At 36.0% G+C, this 17,580-nt stretch overlaps 2 protein-coding genes across 4 annotated transcripts in view; one reads left to right on the top strand and one right to left on the bottom strand.

Annotated features, from left to right (window-relative positions):
* Positions 1 to 1,357: 1,357 nt before the first annotated feature.
* celf3b (cugbp, Elav-like family member 3b) overlaps positions 1,358 to 17,580 on the bottom strand; it is a 38,251-nt gene continuing 22,028 nt past the window's right edge. Inside the window, exons 7-17 of one of the 3 annotated variants that reach the window (XM_051130641.1) lie at positions 16,436 to 16,484; positions 11,430 to 11,558; positions 10,741 to 10,820; positions 10,521 to 10,664; positions 8,801 to 8,954; positions 7,816 to 7,962; positions 7,618 to 7,686; positions 7,428 to 7,538; positions 6,545 to 6,688; positions 6,131 to 6,265; positions 1,358 to 2,190 (exon numbers count right to left, since the gene is read on the bottom strand). In XM_051130641.1, coding sequence (XP_050986598.1) covers positions 6,138 to 6,265; positions 6,545 to 6,688; positions 7,428 to 7,538; positions 7,618 to 7,686; positions 7,816 to 7,962; positions 8,801 to 8,954; positions 10,521 to 10,664; positions 10,741 to 10,820; positions 11,430 to 11,558; positions 16,436 to 16,484 — 1,155 coding nt within the window. In that variant the 3' untranslated portion in view covers positions 1,358 to 2,190; positions 6,131 to 6,137. Of the gene's footprint in view, positions 2,191 to 6,126; positions 6,266 to 6,544; positions 6,689 to 7,427; positions 7,539 to 7,617; positions 7,687 to 7,815; positions 7,963 to 8,800; positions 8,955 to 10,520; positions 10,665 to 10,740; positions 10,821 to 11,429; positions 11,559 to 16,435; positions 16,485 to 17,580 lie in introns of all 3 variants that reach the window. The other 2 variants (XM_051130639.1, XM_051130642.1) reach the window with 2 other exon arrangements.
* Positions 11,570 to 16,168, top strand: LOC127178025 (uncharacterized). The gene is made up of 5 exons (XM_051130646.1): positions 11,570 to 12,514; positions 12,719 to 12,779; positions 13,371 to 13,658; positions 14,250 to 14,552; positions 14,715 to 16,168. Exons 1-5 carry the CDS (start codon positions 12,509 to 12,511, stop codon positions 14,999 to 15,001), a joined length of 945 nt encoding a protein of 314 aa, XP_050986603.1. The 5' UTR covers positions 11,570 to 12,508; the 3' UTR covers positions 15,002 to 16,168.

The raw sequence follows: 17,580 nt of genomic DNA on the forward strand, positions 1-17,580 counted from the left end.
GAATGGATGACAATGGAGGAAAGGCTTTAGTAAACTGAATAAAGTGTATTTGTGAGGAAACCGCCTATTCTGCCGGTTCTTTTTTCTGTAGGTGGCGACAAGCGTCTTTTTGTTTGTGGGCTTTGAGTGAGTCATTGAATCATTCACCCAACTGATTTTATAGTCTTATAAACAGGACATACATTTTCCTGCTTTTATATGATGGTTACATTGTGCAGTATATATATATAGTATATAAAACTGTAACTGAAAAATGCAATTGTGTAACTTTGCATTATACACTTTTCAAGGTATAAAATCGGTGCATGTAAAAAACAAAAAAACTACATTAAAAAGCTAGTGTCTAGAGTTTGTCAGGATAGACTGTGGATGTTTGAAAACATTTTCTTTTTCTTGTAAATCTTTTACTGAAAGTTAGTTCATTGAAATATGATTTTTTGAGTATGAAAAATTAAATTAAGTTTTGAGAAAGTTGCTTCATCTTGACCAGCTAAGATTCATTTTATCTGCCACCATCAGCAGTGTTGTGATCATCAGTGAAAATGAGTGAGGGAGTTTCAGTGGCACTCACATAGTGATGGAAACACAAATGCATTTTTCTATTCAGCTGTATGGCAAAAGGGTTCATTACTGCAATCTTTCAACATGGTGAATGTTGTTGCCATTTGGTGATCAAAATGATAAAGTCGGCACTAGCACACTGTCCCCTGCTGGTGAAACTGAAGTACTGCAATCGAGTAGTGTATTTGAAAAAGTTTTGTCTTGTGCTCAATATGTCATACGTTTCAATAATAACATTAAATTACATTAAACATTAAAGTTGTATTAATATTTCTTAGCATACAGTGAGCACAAAAAGTAATTGGTATGTGATTGTGACTGTAGGAACTATGGATACTATGGATTATGGACTCATATTTTAACCTAAAGAAACAGTTTAAAGTTAAAAATGTCTTAAAACATGCAGATTTTGACTTCTCAAGACATTCACTGATGGACTGCAGTGGTGTGGATTACTTGTGGATTATTGTGATGTTTTTTTATCAGCTGTTTGGACTCATTCTGACGGCACCCATTCACTGCAGAGGATCCACTGGTGAGCAAGTGATGGAATGACACATTCCTACAAATCTGATGAACAGACTCATCTTTTACTGAACTCATTCTGCATGTGTCAGTCCTGAACACTGAAACAAGTATATGTATAATGCATTTTATGCCGTGTTGTTAATGTATATGTCAAACTGTCAGAGGACGGACAGTTGATCTTCATTGTCTTGAAACACAAGAACCTCAATATCTACACCTGTCAGAATCTTCAGTACGACACATGCTTTCTCTCCGATGCACACAGACCTCGATCCAGGAAACATATGACAGACCTTTCTTTTAATACGTTTATTTTATTTAAATTAGAAACAAAAGTTTGGTCAAAAAAGTTAAGACATAAATATCATCATTGTAATTCATATTTCAATAAGTTACAAAGTTTTACAGTTGCTTTAATGTATTCTCTAAAAAACATGAAAACCAAGAGACCACATCCCAAACCATGTTTTTCAAATATGAATAAATAGATAAATAAAAAGATAAAATATTAAAACTTGCCCAGAAGTTCCTGAGTCCCCTTACATCACATTTATAATGAAAAAGTAGAAATCTTAAGATTTTTTTTTTCTTACAATAATAATAATAATAATAACAATAATACTGTAACTATCGTCTTTTGCTTTAATGCAACTATTCTTATTTTCTTTTTTCTTTTTTAAATAGTTTATTTTACGCTTAATTATTTAAACCTGATTATGGTCATTTACTGTGGCTGGTCTTCTCTCTTTTAATTGTCATTTTTATTTATTTATTTATTTATTTATTTATTTTTTTACATTTTGTATGAAAAATGATACTATTTTATACATTTGTAGAGTTGAGAAGGTCCATAGGAAGTAGCATGTGTGTGTGTGTGTGTGTGTGTGTGTGTATGTTAATACCATTGACATCTTTCTGTAACTGTGTGTGCTTGTGTGTTTAAATGCATGTTGATTTATGTACATGATCTTTTATTTGTCCTTTGCATATACACACACACGTGAGTGTGCGAGATAAAAAACATCTCACGTTAGCAATTCAGCCTGTGCAGCTCAGTGTCTGGAGTCCGTCTGCTGCGTGAATGCTGCAATAATCTCCAACCTACGACAGACAGAAAGAGACAGATTGATTGCATTACACTTATGTTTACACTGTTAAACTCTCTGCTTTGGATCACAGGCAAAAAGCAGCCGGTCAAAGACAGTGATTCAGCTTTCAGGTTAACATCTGTTTCTTCAGGTTCCTCGGTGTGAATGAAAACATCATCATTTTATCATCACCCACTCATCTCGCTCATGTTAGATGACCTACCGGTATACTGACACTCTTCCCAGTCGAGTGATTCCTGTGATGGCTCTTATAATGAATCAAAAAGATTCAAATCATTTTGGTTTGAATCACTGTAATGAATCATTCAATGAATTAACTCACTGAATTACCGAAAGTTGTTTGTTATTATGAAATCTCTGTGTGAGCAAAAATGTTAAATATCAGACATGCTGTTTTTGGAAAGCATTACAGAAATACTTCTGTAACTGAATGCAAAAATTGCAGTTTTACAGTGTAAGTTTTTAAGTGTGTAATTTTGTCACCAAATCTAGTTAAATCATTGTAGTGACAGGATGGTCATGATGCTCAAACCAATAAATCAAGGTTTTACAGAGACATAGGATTTAACTTGGATAAGAGAAGGAGTTTTAACATTGATAAAATTACACACTTCACTTCTGAGGAGAGCCAAACCTGACCTCAAACCTTAGGAAATTTACTCACAACCTGTCAAACACCTCAGTTGCTGCATATATGCCATATCGGATGTGCCTTTATGCACGCAAACACATTCACACTGTCCATGCAGGTCACAGTGAAGCTCAAGACTGCTGTGTGTGTGTGCTCTGGAGATCATAGTGCTTGCATATTGCAATGTTGTAGTGATGATTACATGTGCATGTGTTTATACTGTATGTGTGCGTTTAGAGCGATTCTCATTGCAGCCAACATGCATCACTCTCTGGTGTAAGTTGCAACAGGAATTCTGGGTATTTGCTGAGGAACTGAACAGCTACTCTTTTTTGGAGTACAAATACAATTACTATTCAGATTAGGTTTACTAATCCAACACTTAAAATAATCTTCCTCAGAATTCCTGTATTGTTGGCATTTTCTCCATTAAGGACCAGGCACTGTACTTACTGTAACATCACCATCAGATGCTCCACAATAAAGAAGGTACTTTAGAAATTAAAACGTCATTTATTCACTCTCATATTCTGTTTTATTAATCTTGCCGAGTTTGAATATGAGGCTTAAATTTGCACAGTGGCTTCAGAAGACTTAAATATGGCACACAAGTTTTACTTGTACATTTAGTTCCATTTTTGTTAATAGGAAAGAGCTGCATGAACATTCCTCTAAATATCTTCTTTTGCATATGGGTCTGGAACAATATGAGGGTGAGTAAATGATGCCAGAATCTTAATTTTAAATTGAACTAATATTTTAGTCACAGCTGCATTCACCTGTTTACCTGCTCTCATATGATAAACATTCTGAATCATTCACCTTCACACAGTTAAAAGATGCATTCGTAAATATAAGCACACCATTTACAGCACAAAATAGAACACTTTAGAAACTGCGGTCTAGTTCAGGATCAGAGAGAGAGTGAGAGGGTTACTAATGTGTAATTCATTTCTAATCAAACTGAAAAACGAACAGTCAAATCTCACAGTAACTGATCAGTGAAATCAAAGTCACAAATGCACCAAACAATTCATCGTAGCCACGGCAACACTGCATGCAGCCCACCTCACAGCCAGTCGCTGGGGCGACGGGCAGAAAAACAAAGAGCAACCCAAACACAGGCAGTTGCCACGGTAACCCAAACACAGGCAGTTGCCAATGGCAACCAAACAGGCCAATCAACTTACTACAACTTCAGAGGTAGTAGATTATCTGTTGCTAGGTAACCATGGCCACAGGGTCTCCGTCATTTATGATTGGCCGTTTGGAGCTTGTCGTGTGGTTTGTGATTTTCACAGAGAGAATACAAAGAGCAGCATCAATAACCAAGAACTGCATCATAGTATTTATTACTAGGCTTATTTATTTTTGTCTTTTTTCCTTAATGTGACATATCCACAAGTTTCCGGGTGGTGCTACTGTAAAAAAGAACGTGGGAACATTAAATTAAAATTAAAATACCACCAGTGGTATTTGTGTGCTAATTAGCCAAGAGCCTAAGACCATTGTTTACTTTGTAAACATCTTTATGAGAGATGTCATTACCTTCTTATATGCACAACAATGACTGTCAACTAGTGAAATGACATTTGAACCGAGACATCAGAGCTTGTGTTAAAGGGCATACCAGATGAAGCCTCGATTTGAGGCTTGTTAACGTAGAAATCCCTGTCGTAAAAGCCTCACTTTCTGTCCAGTCATGTGCGCGATTCACTTTGCGTGTCCTAATGTTCGACCCCCAGATCTTACTTTGCGAGTACATTTTCATTGGGACCTATTTAATAATTACATTATTAAATACCCGGTCATACAAGTAATATGAATAATACAAATTATTTCAGGAAAATTAAATATATGCCATATATATGCAATTAATATACTGTATGTGTACATTATTCTTCTATTACATCATATTGATATTCGTACTTACATTTAATGGCACTATTCAATGGGTAAATTAATTTATAAATTAATTTATAAATTAATTTAGTCAGAAATTCAACAAACAAACACACACACAGTTAGGCTTGTATTTGTGCATATAACATGGACCGATCTATGGAAATTGTGGCGAATGCATCTTCCGACAGAGCTTTAGTCTTTTGGCTGCTTTATTTTTCACTAACCACCAGATCGCGCTGTTTTCGTCACTCTCGAAGCTTTGAATCTTTTCCCGAAACAGTCAGAGGAAAGTCTCAGTGCTTCACAAGGCTTCATTTGCCCGTCACTCCTGTCAACTGGTGAATGAATGAGTGTCACGTCCCGCTTGTTTACATTGAACCGGAAGACGCTCCCACTTTTGACGCAAGGCCTCATGGGGCGTAGGAAACTTGTGGATATATCCAAGTAAAACGTCTTCTGGAATGTTGGGCAGGATTGCACTCTTTGCCGGGAGTTTGACTGACAGGCGATCTGACCAATCACAATGGCATATCAGCCATTTTGTTGGACATACAACCCAAACAAGAGAGTTAGATTACATCAGTGGACTATCGTGTTTTGTCGTCTTTCTGCGGTTGAGATAACATAACTCTAAAGTTCATTCATGTTTATTTCATGCAATAATTAGTAGTAAAGAGAGCCGTGCCGAGCTGATTGCGTTCTCATGCCTCACTGACCACGCGCCAAGACAGACAGCAGGATACTTTTGGTATTAAACAAAATCTCGGCTTTAAAATTTTGTCCGTTTTTAAAGAAATTCAAACAATAAATATAATTTTTGAGGCTCTTTGATGTGACAGATCACTGTAGCGCCTCAGTTTTAGCGGTTCAAACATGAATTAATCTCTTCCTGCTAGTCATAGCTTGAAATACACATTAACGAACATCAGATGGTGTGTTGTCTCAACCACGGAAATACGTCAATACGCCATTTTCAAGTTTGACTACTGATGTTAATCTATTAACTTTCCTGTTTGGTTTGTTTGTTGAACAAAATGGAGGATTCTGTGTTACGAATGGTCAGATCATCTGTCAATCAAACACCTGCGAAGAGTGCTAAAATCCTGGTCATTGGATAGTCAACGTAGTCCAACCCCTTTTTCAGGTCTCACGTCATAAAGAGATGTCGTTGAGAGGGGAAGGGGAAGTTATTGCTTTTGAAAAATTATGAGTTTTACTTCAGAAAAATTGGTGATTTATACACTTTTTAATGTCATATTTCATACTACTTGCACTGTTTTTGTACTTATTGTGAAAAATGATTTCTTTTCCTCCTATTCTGCATTATAAGTGTGTTTAACATCCTAATTCAGAAAAATCCCTGCAGAATTTTCACGTTTTGTCATCTCTCACCTGCCTGTGTCTCAGTAGGGTCTGTTGGCATCTTTCGGCCTTTTCAGCTGCACTTTGAGTCTCTTCATGCCGATCTGAAATCCGTTCATGGCCTGGATGGCCGTCTGAGCGCTCGCTGGGTTATCGAAGCTCACAAAGCCTGAGAAAGAGAAAAGACAAAGAGACGAATGTTCAGTTTCCAAGCAAAACTCACCATTGTGTTGGAGGTGTTTACCAAACCGTTGCTATGCAGTTGCTGAGGTGGGAATGGTTGCGCATTCCTGTGTGATTGTAATTGTGATTTCTATGTAGTTGCTACCTGTAGCTCATCTGGTAAAGCATGACACTGGCAATAGCAGAACCGTAGATTCACAAGCTCAGTTGTGCACAGAGTTTGAAGGTTAGTATTTTCAGGGACATGTACGGTGCTCATTCTTACCGAAGCACTTGCTTTGATTGGTGGCCCGATCGACAAAGACTTTTGCAGAAATGACGTTACCAAATGGCAAAAACATCTGGAGCATTTCTGAGTCAGTGAACTCCTGAGGCAAATGGTAAATGAAGATGTTACACCCCTCAGGACCTGCGGGACAAACACACACACATTAGAGTCATTGTTAGCTTAATAGACACACATAATCATAATGAGAAACTCATACGCAATGATTTATAAACATGCATATTTGTGACTTAACAAATGATTAGTGTGAAAAAGAAGTGCATGTAACTGTATCGCAAGTGTGTTTCTCAAAATCTCAAAGAAATTGTGAAAATACCATATATATTAATGAAGTACATTTTAAATGATGTTTCAATAATCTTTTATCATGATTTTTAGTACACATATTTTGATTTTAACTCTAGTGTTATTTAATATTACATTTAAAGTTAATCTATTTTAAATGTACTTAACTGTAACTTCATTGTTAATGTGCAATTACAAATATATTTAAATACATGACATATAAGTTTTAATAGAAATTACATTGCGTATATTTTAATTTATCGTAAATGCTTGTCAGTAACTTCAGCAGTAACTTTATCCACATTTCAAAGAAGTTATTATGAAATTATATATATAAAGATGTACTTAAGTCCTACATAAGTAAGTCAAAATACTGTAAAGTTCAGCTAAGTGCATTTAGATTAAAATTAAACTATAAAACATTTTCATGTGGTAAGTGTCTAAAACATCACACTGCGTTCACACTTTAATTCCCTAATAAGTACTCCTTTTAAAGGTATGCATTTTCACAAGGGTACAGACTAACGTCTGAGGAAGTACGCGGATTGTCTTTATTTTAAACAGGAAATGACATCACCTTCTCTCTGCTGCTGTGGTTGTTGTTGGGCAACCAGGGTGGGCTGCTGTATAAACGGCTGGCTGACCAATCCGTATGCAGTCGGGTAGGCGGCTGTGAAACAGAGAGAGTCTGACACATGTTGATACAGCACGACAACGATTGATTTGACACAAAATATTGTCAGTGAGAGACGCAGCAGCTCAGTCACCTGTATAGTGCTGCATGCCTGCGTACGCCTGCTGGAGCGGATCTAACGCCGCTGCCACTGGACTCTGAGCTGGAGAGACCGTGAAGAGAAAGCTTTTTGCAGTTTCTGAATAAATGTGAGTGGTTTATGTGCATGCTAATCTCACTGCCATGATTCTAGAGGATTGTGTGTTCTAGGCTGTTGTTCATTTAAACTCACCTTGATATGGATGAACACCATTGGTGTAGATTTCTGATGCTGGCTGTCCGTTGGTGGTTGCCGGTATGGGACTATAGCCGTTCACTCCTATTGGTGGAGGCAGAGCCGAGACGGGAGTGGCTGCAATAGTGGGCGGAGTGTTTGCGCCTGTAGCCAATCACAGAGCAGCACAGAGTTTAGATTGACGAGTAAAAGACTGGTAAACACTGACTGTTGCATAAAACCCCAAAATCTTAAAAGTATATTTTTAAAAATTTAATTGCAGATAATATAATGAAATAAAAGGCCACTTGAGTTAAATAGAGGCACTTTCATAACACACTTAAGTACACTTTTAAAACTGCACTTTGGAATAATGTAAAGTTAAAAGTTTGATTTAAATTATATTTTTTAATAATTGTTTTAATAATCTTTTGTCATGCTTAAAGAAGTAAACGTAATTGCATTGTAAATGTAATTGCAACTTCATCAAATGTGTAATTGCAAATTAAATACATGGCATATAAGTTTCAAGAGAAATTATATTAAAATATATATTTGTTTATAAATGCATGTCACCATATTCAGCAGTAATACTTTATCCATATTTCAAAGTCAATTGTTTTTTGAAACCTAAAAGCTAAATAAATAAGCTTCCCGTTGATGTATGGTTTGTTATAAGACAATATTTGGCTGAGATTTTGAATTTTGAATTTTGATATATTTACGGTAGGAAATTTACATACATTTATCTTAATGGAACATGATCTTTACTTAATGTCCTACTGATTTTTAGTATATAAGAAAAATCTATCATTCTGACCCAGAAAATGTATTTTTGGCTACTGCTACAAATATACCTGTGCTAGTTAAGACTAGTTAAGGTTTTGTATTCCAGGGTCACATATAAAAACATAAAAAATACATATAAAAGATTCTTGAAATTATGTGTTATAAGTTAGTAGTTCTGCTGTAATGCTGCTGGTGTGGTGATGGTGGTAATCACCTGAAGAGGGCGTGATGGGTGTGATGGGAGTGATGGGTGCAGCTATGATGCCGTTAGCATTGAGTGCTGCCATCTGCTGCATCTGCACTGCCGCTACTGTCGCTACAGGTGACAGATATGCCGACTGCGCAGCCAGCGCCTGCTGCTGAAGCAGCTGAGACAGAGAGAGAGGAAGGAGTTAAAGGATTAGTTCACTTCCAGAACGAAACTTTACAGATATTTTACTCACCCCCTTGTCATTCAAGATGTTCATGTCTTTTTTTCTGCAGTCGTAAAAAAAATATGTTTTTGAGGAAAACATTTCAGGAATTATATATATAATATAGTGGACTTCTATGGTGCCCACGAGTTTGAACTTCCAAAATGCAGCTTTAAAGGGCTCTCAGACCCAGTGTTTACAAAGTGAATGTGCAAACAAGGTCAAATGCCCTTTAAACATAAAGGTAAAACAGCAATGTAGGATGGTTTTGAAGTTGTAGGAGAAAATGAGAGTTTTTCAACATACCCTAACTGTCATGACCCGGAGTGCACAAAGATCACATGCGCATCGCAGGCTAGACAAGATGAGCCTTTGTGGTTAAAAAGTGTATAAATTGTAATTTATTTTAGAAAATAAATGGTCGTTTCACTAGATAAGACTCTTCTTCCTTGGCTGGGATCATTTAGAGTCCTTTGAAGCTGCATTTAAACTGCATTTTGGAAGTTCAAACTTTTATGGCCACCATAAAAGTCCACTATATGGAGAAAAATCCTGAAATATTTTCTTCAACAAACATAATTTCTTTACGACTCAAGAAAGAATGACATGAACATTTTATTCTGGAAGTGGACCTCTCCTTTAACGGTACACAGTAAATTTTTATTGCAACAATTTTTATTATTTTCTTTCTTTTTTTTTTTATTGCCTTTTGTGTTTCTATTTTATTTACCCTTATATTAGACCTAGATTCAGATTTTCAACCTTAAACTAAAATAAACTGTACTTACTAATATTTGTATGGATTTGATATTCCAAATATTAAAATAAACTTTACAAGTTTTGGTTCTTTATGGGCACTTTTGGCTCAGTAGACGAAAGGAAATTAAGTAAATACAAAACTGTTTTCTCATTAGTTTATTTACTTTGCTCACTAATAAGGTCCAACACTGTAAATATGTACAGGGGACACAGCTGTCATATAGCATGACTCAAAAATGAAAACGTGTTTATTTATAAAATAATACATTATAATGTATTATTATAATTATTAAGGAAAATATTTTGACTTTTGAAAGAAGTGTCTTCTGCTCACCAAGCCTTTTATTTGTTCATAAATATAGTAAGAACAGTAATATTGTGAAACATTATTACAATTTAAAGTAGCTGTTTTCTATGTGAATATATATTTAAATGTAATTTACTGCTGGGATCAAAAGTGATCAAATTTCCAGCATCATTACTCCAGTCTTCAGTGTCACAGGATCCTTTAGAAATCATTCTAATATGCTGATTTGCTGCTCAACAAACATTTCTGATTATTATCAGTGTTGAAAACAGCTCCCTAGTATTTTTGTGAAAACTGTGACACATTTTATTTTTCAGGATTCACAGATGAACAGAAAGTTCAAAAGAACAGCATTTATTTGAAACAAATCTTTTGTAGCATTAGAAATGTCTTTACTGTCACGTTAATGAATCCAGATGTGTGTGTTTGTGTGTGTGTCTGTATGTTATACTCACTGCTTGTGTGTAGGCATTATATGCATTAAAGTTGAGTGTCACTGGACTGAAGATCCCGAGCTGCGAGGCCACCTGCTGCATGCGCCGCAGCCCGCGCTCCTTCTCTGTGTCCGCAAACTTCACCACCAGACTGGAGGAGGCGCCCTGACCACAGACAGACAGAGATTACAGGAGAAGAGGAGAGACCGAGAGGAGAGTGGAGAGAGGAGGACTCACTCACAGGTAGAGTTCGGCTCCCATGCAGACTGTTAATGGCAGACTGGGCCTCTGAATGACTCTGGAACTTCACAAACGCACAACCTGTCAAAACAACATAAACATCAGATTAAGAAACACACAGTAAGTTGAATGAGAGTCCAAACAGCTGATAAAAACATCACAGTAATCCACACCACTCCAGCGATCAGTTAACATCTTGAGAAGACAAAAGCTAAAACAAATCCATCATTAAGATGTTTTTAACTTCAAACAGTCACTTCTGGCCAAAATATGAGTCCATAATCCAAAATACCGCTTCCTCCAGTGAAAAAGTCCATCTCCTGTTGTCTCAAAATCTAGCCACATGTTTATTTAGAGCTATTTTGGCTTGTAAATGGTGCTTGATCTGTGCACATTTCTCTCCTGATTCAGATCAGACAACCTTTTCACTGGAGGAAGTGTTATTATGAAAAGAGAACTTGTATGTTAGCCAAAAGCAACAGTTTGAAGAGCCGTGTGGATTACTTGTAGATTATTGTGACGTATTTATCAGATGTTCGGAGTCTCATTCTGACGGCACCCATTCACTGCAAAGGATCCACTGGTGAGCAAGTGATGGAATGACACATTTCTCAAAATCTGATGGAGAAACAAACTCATCTACATCATCATTTTTTTGAGCACATTTTCATTTTTGTTCATTTAACAGACCTTTGCTGGTGCCGTCAGGTCCTCTCAGTACCGTACACTCATCGATGCTGCCAAACGGCTCAAACATCTTTCTCACATCCTCATCAGACTGCTGCTTTCCCAGCATGCCCACAAACAGCTTTCTGTCCTCTAAAAAGAGTGAAAAAGGGAGAAATGGTTATGATCTGTTATTCAACATCATTTATCTGACTTTATTTCAATTCCAGGTTTTTCAATCAGTCTCCAGCAGAGGGCAGGATGAGCTGACTGTAATATGAACTCTGTGTGTGTGCGTGTATTGTTATATTTATGAGGTCCAAATATCCTCACTAATACAACTCGCTCAGTGTGAATGTGTTGCAACATGCCTCTGATGTCATCACATCACTCTTCCTGATATTTATAGTAGTGCAACGCACTGCATGGCAGGCCGTTTTAACATCTGTTGCTTAAATTGTATTGGTTTAAAACACTGACACAGAAATCTCATCTTTGTCTTTTGCTGCATTATTATTTACCATTGTTTGCATACTATGGAGAAAAGCTATAATGATTATGAGTTATTATTATGAGTGCCCAATAAATCTGGATAAGATAACTGTTTAAAATGAAAAGTACTAGTATTTATATTTTCTAGTAAAAGAAATACATGTTGAAAACCCAAAGGTCACCGTTACATTAAATTCTATTATTTAAAAAAGTACAAGTAACATACAAATGCTAAAATGAACAATTTAAGCTAAAATGAACTAGACATTTTAGTCTAGTAAATTATCATTTAAATGTTCAAATGTTTTGCCATAAAGCTCTATGGGAGGAGCTCAATTTTAGTTGTGTGCCAAACTGCGCATGTCATAGAATGCGGAAGAGGAAGAAGCTACACTCTGTTATCAACACTAGCATCACAATAGAACGTAAACTTTTACGGCTGATTAGGAAACGTTGACAGCTCTAGCAAGAGCTCTAGCTATATTTAGAGCACTTATATTGTTGAATATTATATTGAGTGATTTTGCTGTGAGATGAAATGAACATCTGATGTTGCTTCAGTCACGCTGTCGATCCACCGACGTGTGAGGATCAGACCACTGTGTTCAACAATGCAGGTAAATAAATCTGTGATTAATTATGCATTACAAAAATTCACAGTTATGAGTTGTGGGTTTTGGGGTTTAATAAATCTGCAGCTAATCAGCTAGGCCACAAGCGTGACTGTCACGCCTTGTGTAAATCTTTGCATTCTGACCGTACTGGAAGCAGAGCATGAGACTGACATATCATATAATGGTATTTGCTAATGTGTGTTTCAGTGCATCACAATGAAGTCTATTCTGAATTTGATGTTTGCTTTTATGGTTGTCTTTTTCAAAGGTAGGCCATCTCTTTTTTTGTCTTCACCTTTATTATTTAGTTTGTTGTTGTTTATTTATACAGTATAAACAGCTATAATCATAGCTGTACTGATGTTCAGTACTACTGTATATTTCATATGCATTTGGCTGAGTAATTATTTTCTTGCAATTCAAATGCATGCATATGTATAGCTGTATATCTGTTTAGTACACAGTACTAAAGTACATTGCAAAATTGCAATCAACTAACCCAAACTAAGTCCTACATTAAACCTATATTAACTACATGCTTAGAATGAAAGGATCCAAAAAGATGTTTATCTCAGCAATGCCACAAAAGAACCATTTCTGGTTTCTCAAAGAACATTTCAGTGAACAGATCTTGAAAGAACCGTTTAGTTTTTAGTGTGAAGATCATCTAAAGAACCTTTTTCCACTATAAAGAACCTTTTGTACAATGGAAATTTTCTGTGGATGATAACACTTCCACAGATGCCAGTAAAGAACCTTTAGTTTTACGAGTGTATTAGTCAGTGCTTACTTTGTGTAATTACACTTTGATAATGGCATTATCATTAGAGTGTCTACATCTTCTGTAATTTTGTTTCAGGAATGTTCTGCCAGAGTATTCAGTCTGATTTTAAGTTAATAAACCAACTGTACACATTCCCTGGTAATGCCAGTGTCTGTCTTCACGCTGAATGGAGAAAGAAACACCCCACAGATGCTACAATCGCCACATACAAAAACCGTATGTGCGCGGCTGAAAAAGGATTTGAGGAAGAATTCGGATGTGAAGACAACCACCTGCTTCTCAAATCAGCAAACTACAATGACCAGGGGCGCTATGAGTTCATCTGTGATGGGGTTCAAACTCAAATTAATCTGGATGTTTTATGTAAGTCTTTACTGTATCTGATTCTTACACTAGTCAAAAGTTTGGAATAGTTAAGATTTTTCTTTTTTTTAATGTTTTTGTTTGTGGAAAGCATGAATCATTTCTATCAGGATTCTCTGTTGAATAGGAAGATTAAAAACAGCATTCATTTAAAATACAAATCATTTATAAATGAATTTACCAAAGCTTTGATCAATTTAATGCATCCTTGCTGAAAAAAACTATTACTTTACAATATTACCTCTAATAATAATCTAATAATTATCAGAAGTGTTTGTTGAGCAGCAAATCAGAATACTAGAATGATTTCTGAAGGATCATGTGACACTGAAGACTGGAGTAATGATGCTGAAAATTCAGCTTTGATCACGTTTCAATAGATATTCGCATAGAAAACAGCTATTTAAAACTGTAATCATTTTTCACAATTTTTACTGTTTTTTTGATCAAATAAATGTAGCCTCTGTGAGCATAGAAGACATTATCATAACTTATTTCAAACTTTTGTCTGGTCATGTATAAGAGAGCTACTTGAGTAGATCATCAGTGCATAATCATTGACTGATTTGATTTAAATCATGTTCCCTATAGATGCTGAGAACAAGAGTGTGGTAGAGACAGACAACATCACCCTCAAATGTTATGCAGTCAATGCCAAGGATGTGACATGGATGCACGACAACGAAAGAGTTCTGCACTTCAAGACGGATGGATCCATAAACCCTGGCAAAGGCTACGAGGGAAGAGCGTCGCTGGCTAAGGACTGCTTCAAAACCGGCGATCTCTCTTTGACCATCGCTGGTGTTCGCATAGAAGATGCCGGAATATATCGCTGTTTTGTGGATGATGAAACAGTTAAAGGAAACCCACACGCCTGTGTGCTGCTTGTGAATGGTAAGACTGGGAAATCTGATTGCACTGTAGAGTTAAATATTGCATGTCATGTTACCGGTCAACTTAGGCATAATAACAATCTGGTGCATTTTCCACCATATTTTTACTCTGAAAAAAGCAGTCACAGTCTCTAAGTCCAGTTCTGTTGTTTGATTCACACAGAGAAACGCTCCAGTCCAGGAGACCAGACAGACTGCAGCTGCAATGAAGCAATTCTGATCACACTCACTGTAGTTTTTGGGCTCATCTCAGTGATCAGCGTGACATGTTTGATCACCATAATACTACTGTGCACAACCACTGGACATAACACCACTGGAAATGACCATATGCCGATGACTGCTATCAGCACAACACAACCTCCCAATGAAAGTCAGCCACTGGTTCCTTATTCTGTTCAGGAGAGCGACTTGGGCAATAAGACTTCCAACACCATGCCTATTTTTTAATCCGGTGTAATGAGGCCTGTGCAAATACAAACATTTAGGCCTGTTTTACACCGCAAGCAATAGAGCTTTCACAGTGTTTCAAAAATCGATTCAAACTGTAATGAATGTAAACAGTCAAGTTGAGGCATTATTCACTCCAGCATTAAATGTTACCATGAAAAACTATGTTAAGTAATTATGGAATAACTGACGACATTTCCGTGTGTTTGTGTGAGCATGCGTTCGTACAGTATGTGTGTGCAGGAGAAAGAATGTGCACGTGTTATTTAGCAGGAAAATCACAGAAATTTTTTGTCATATTTCTTTGCAGTCAGTGTCATCGGCTTTGATTAATCTGCTATTGCGGGGACTTAAGTTAAAAAGTAACTTAAATAATTTGGTTAAGTGATATAAAGCTATAATTACAGACCTGGAACTACTTCACAGCTGTGTGTTTACTGGAAAATAATAATTGCACATCTTAGAAAGTTTGTCAGCCATTTAGAATCAAGCATTTAACAACCCTGTGATGAAATAGGTTTACACAGTATTTTCATACCCTAATATGGGCAAAGAAGTTAATTTATAGAAAAATAAATTAAATCTGTGGTGAGAAAAAAGGGAAACTTTTCTATGTAAATATCTATGTATTTTCCCTTCACCTTCGGACACTCAGCATTAGCCCTATTGATGTTAATTTATTGAATGTTTTGTAGGATCACAATCTTTGTAACCTTCACACAGTGCATTAACTCTGACGTTCCTGTAAAGTCAGACTGTCTTATCAAAACCTCATGTATGAAGACATTTGTGTAGCTTCAGTTTAGCACTTTTCTGAGTCAGAACAAATTACTGTGGTCTTTGCTATTACATGTATTTTCTGTTCTTTTTACTATATGCATTTCTTATTTTTATTGTCTATTTAATGGATACAGCTTTATATTTGTTGAGAGTGTTACTTGTAGTAGCTGAAATGTGCCACTAAAACTTTTACCAGTAGTGGTTTCTAATTCTGACTGAACAATAAGGTTATATTCGCAAATCAGTGACATTATTCAGAGTAATAAAATGCACAGGTGCTAGTCAATAAATACATTTTATCTAGAACAAATGATGTTGTTTTGAATTTACACACATATGCACAAACTGTTTTCAGCATTGATGATAATAAGAAATGAAAACATTTCTCATTATTAGAATTGATTAGAATGATTTCTGATAGATCATGCAGTAGTAGTGATGCTGAAAATTCAGCTTTGAACACAGAAATCAATTACATTTTAACATATACAGTCATATAGAAAATGGTTACTTTAAACATTTCACAATATTACTCTATAAATATTACTATATTTATGATCAACTGAATGCAGCCTTGATGAGCAGAAGATCTCACCAAGTCATTACAAATCTTTATAAGAAGCCAAATAAAGATGTGAATAACAAATCATTTACCTCCTCTCCCCTCACTGTCTGCAGGCTTCACTTGAATGGGCCGATTCATCTAAAAAATAAACAAAAATAAAAAATAATTCAGTTTACTCAATATGCAGACTATTTATGCAATATACATGATAGTTGTACCAATGGATTAAGACATCCTATACACAGTACATAACCATAGCCTTGTTTTTAACATAACCTTGATGACTGCTACACCTATTTTTCCCATGCCAGTTTATTATCTTGGTATATAAAACCACACACAGCAATCTGCAGTTGCTCTGCAATAATGCCTAATGCTGACTTCCATATGCTCCTCAGCTTTTATAACCTGTGACCTTTTGAACCTGCTGCCCTGCACTTCCACTAATGTGCACAGGATTGTCGAGATCAGCTTTAGAATGATGGCCATCTGATGTGGATTACAGAGACACGCTGGATTACACTCAACAGCATGTGTGTGTGAAAGAGAGAACGTGTGAATCCGCCAGTGAGATGCTGGGAATCACGGTGACTGGAAGCGCAGTGCTTTATAATGTGTTGCCATGGTGCTGACAAAAAGACCAGACTAAAATGTAGCTTTAAAAAACAAAAACTCCAAAACACTACAGAATTTCTCTATATTTTCTTCAACAAAAAATGAGACAACATTTAGACCTCCTCAAGTTCTTGTGTATAGGGTTGCCAGAGGTCAAGAGTTTAAATCCCCCAATCAGAGTTTCTCTCTTCATTTTCTGCCCTGTGTTTTACTTGATTTTTTCAACCTGGCAACCCAAACCCAAAACCTGGCACAAAATTAAGTATTATATGACATTGTAAAATACTGATGATCAGATTACAGTTCATGTAAATTATTCATAATATATTGATTTGCTCTAATTCTTTTTCTTTCTTAAATTTCCCTTTTAAAAGATCATTCCACTTACTTGCCAGGTGACTATAATTACACAGAAAATGGAAAGGCCACACAAATTGTTCATGAATCATTAATAACCGATTTACACATAAACCTACTAAAATCTGCATAAAGCACACTGATAACCACCAATATTAATACAGGTGTAACAATACAACATGTAACATAAAAGACATGCATAATCGACAACAAAAATAAGAAAAATATCAAAAAAAAAAAAAAAACACACTCATTAAATATG

This window comes from Labeo rohita, chromosome 16, assembly GCF_022985175.1.
Source record: "Labeo rohita strain BAU-BD-2019 chromosome 16, IGBB_LRoh.1.0, whole genome shotgun sequence".
NCBI classification, from domain to species: domain Eukaryota; kingdom Metazoa; phylum Chordata; class Actinopteri; order Cypriniformes; family Cyprinidae; genus Labeo; species Labeo rohita.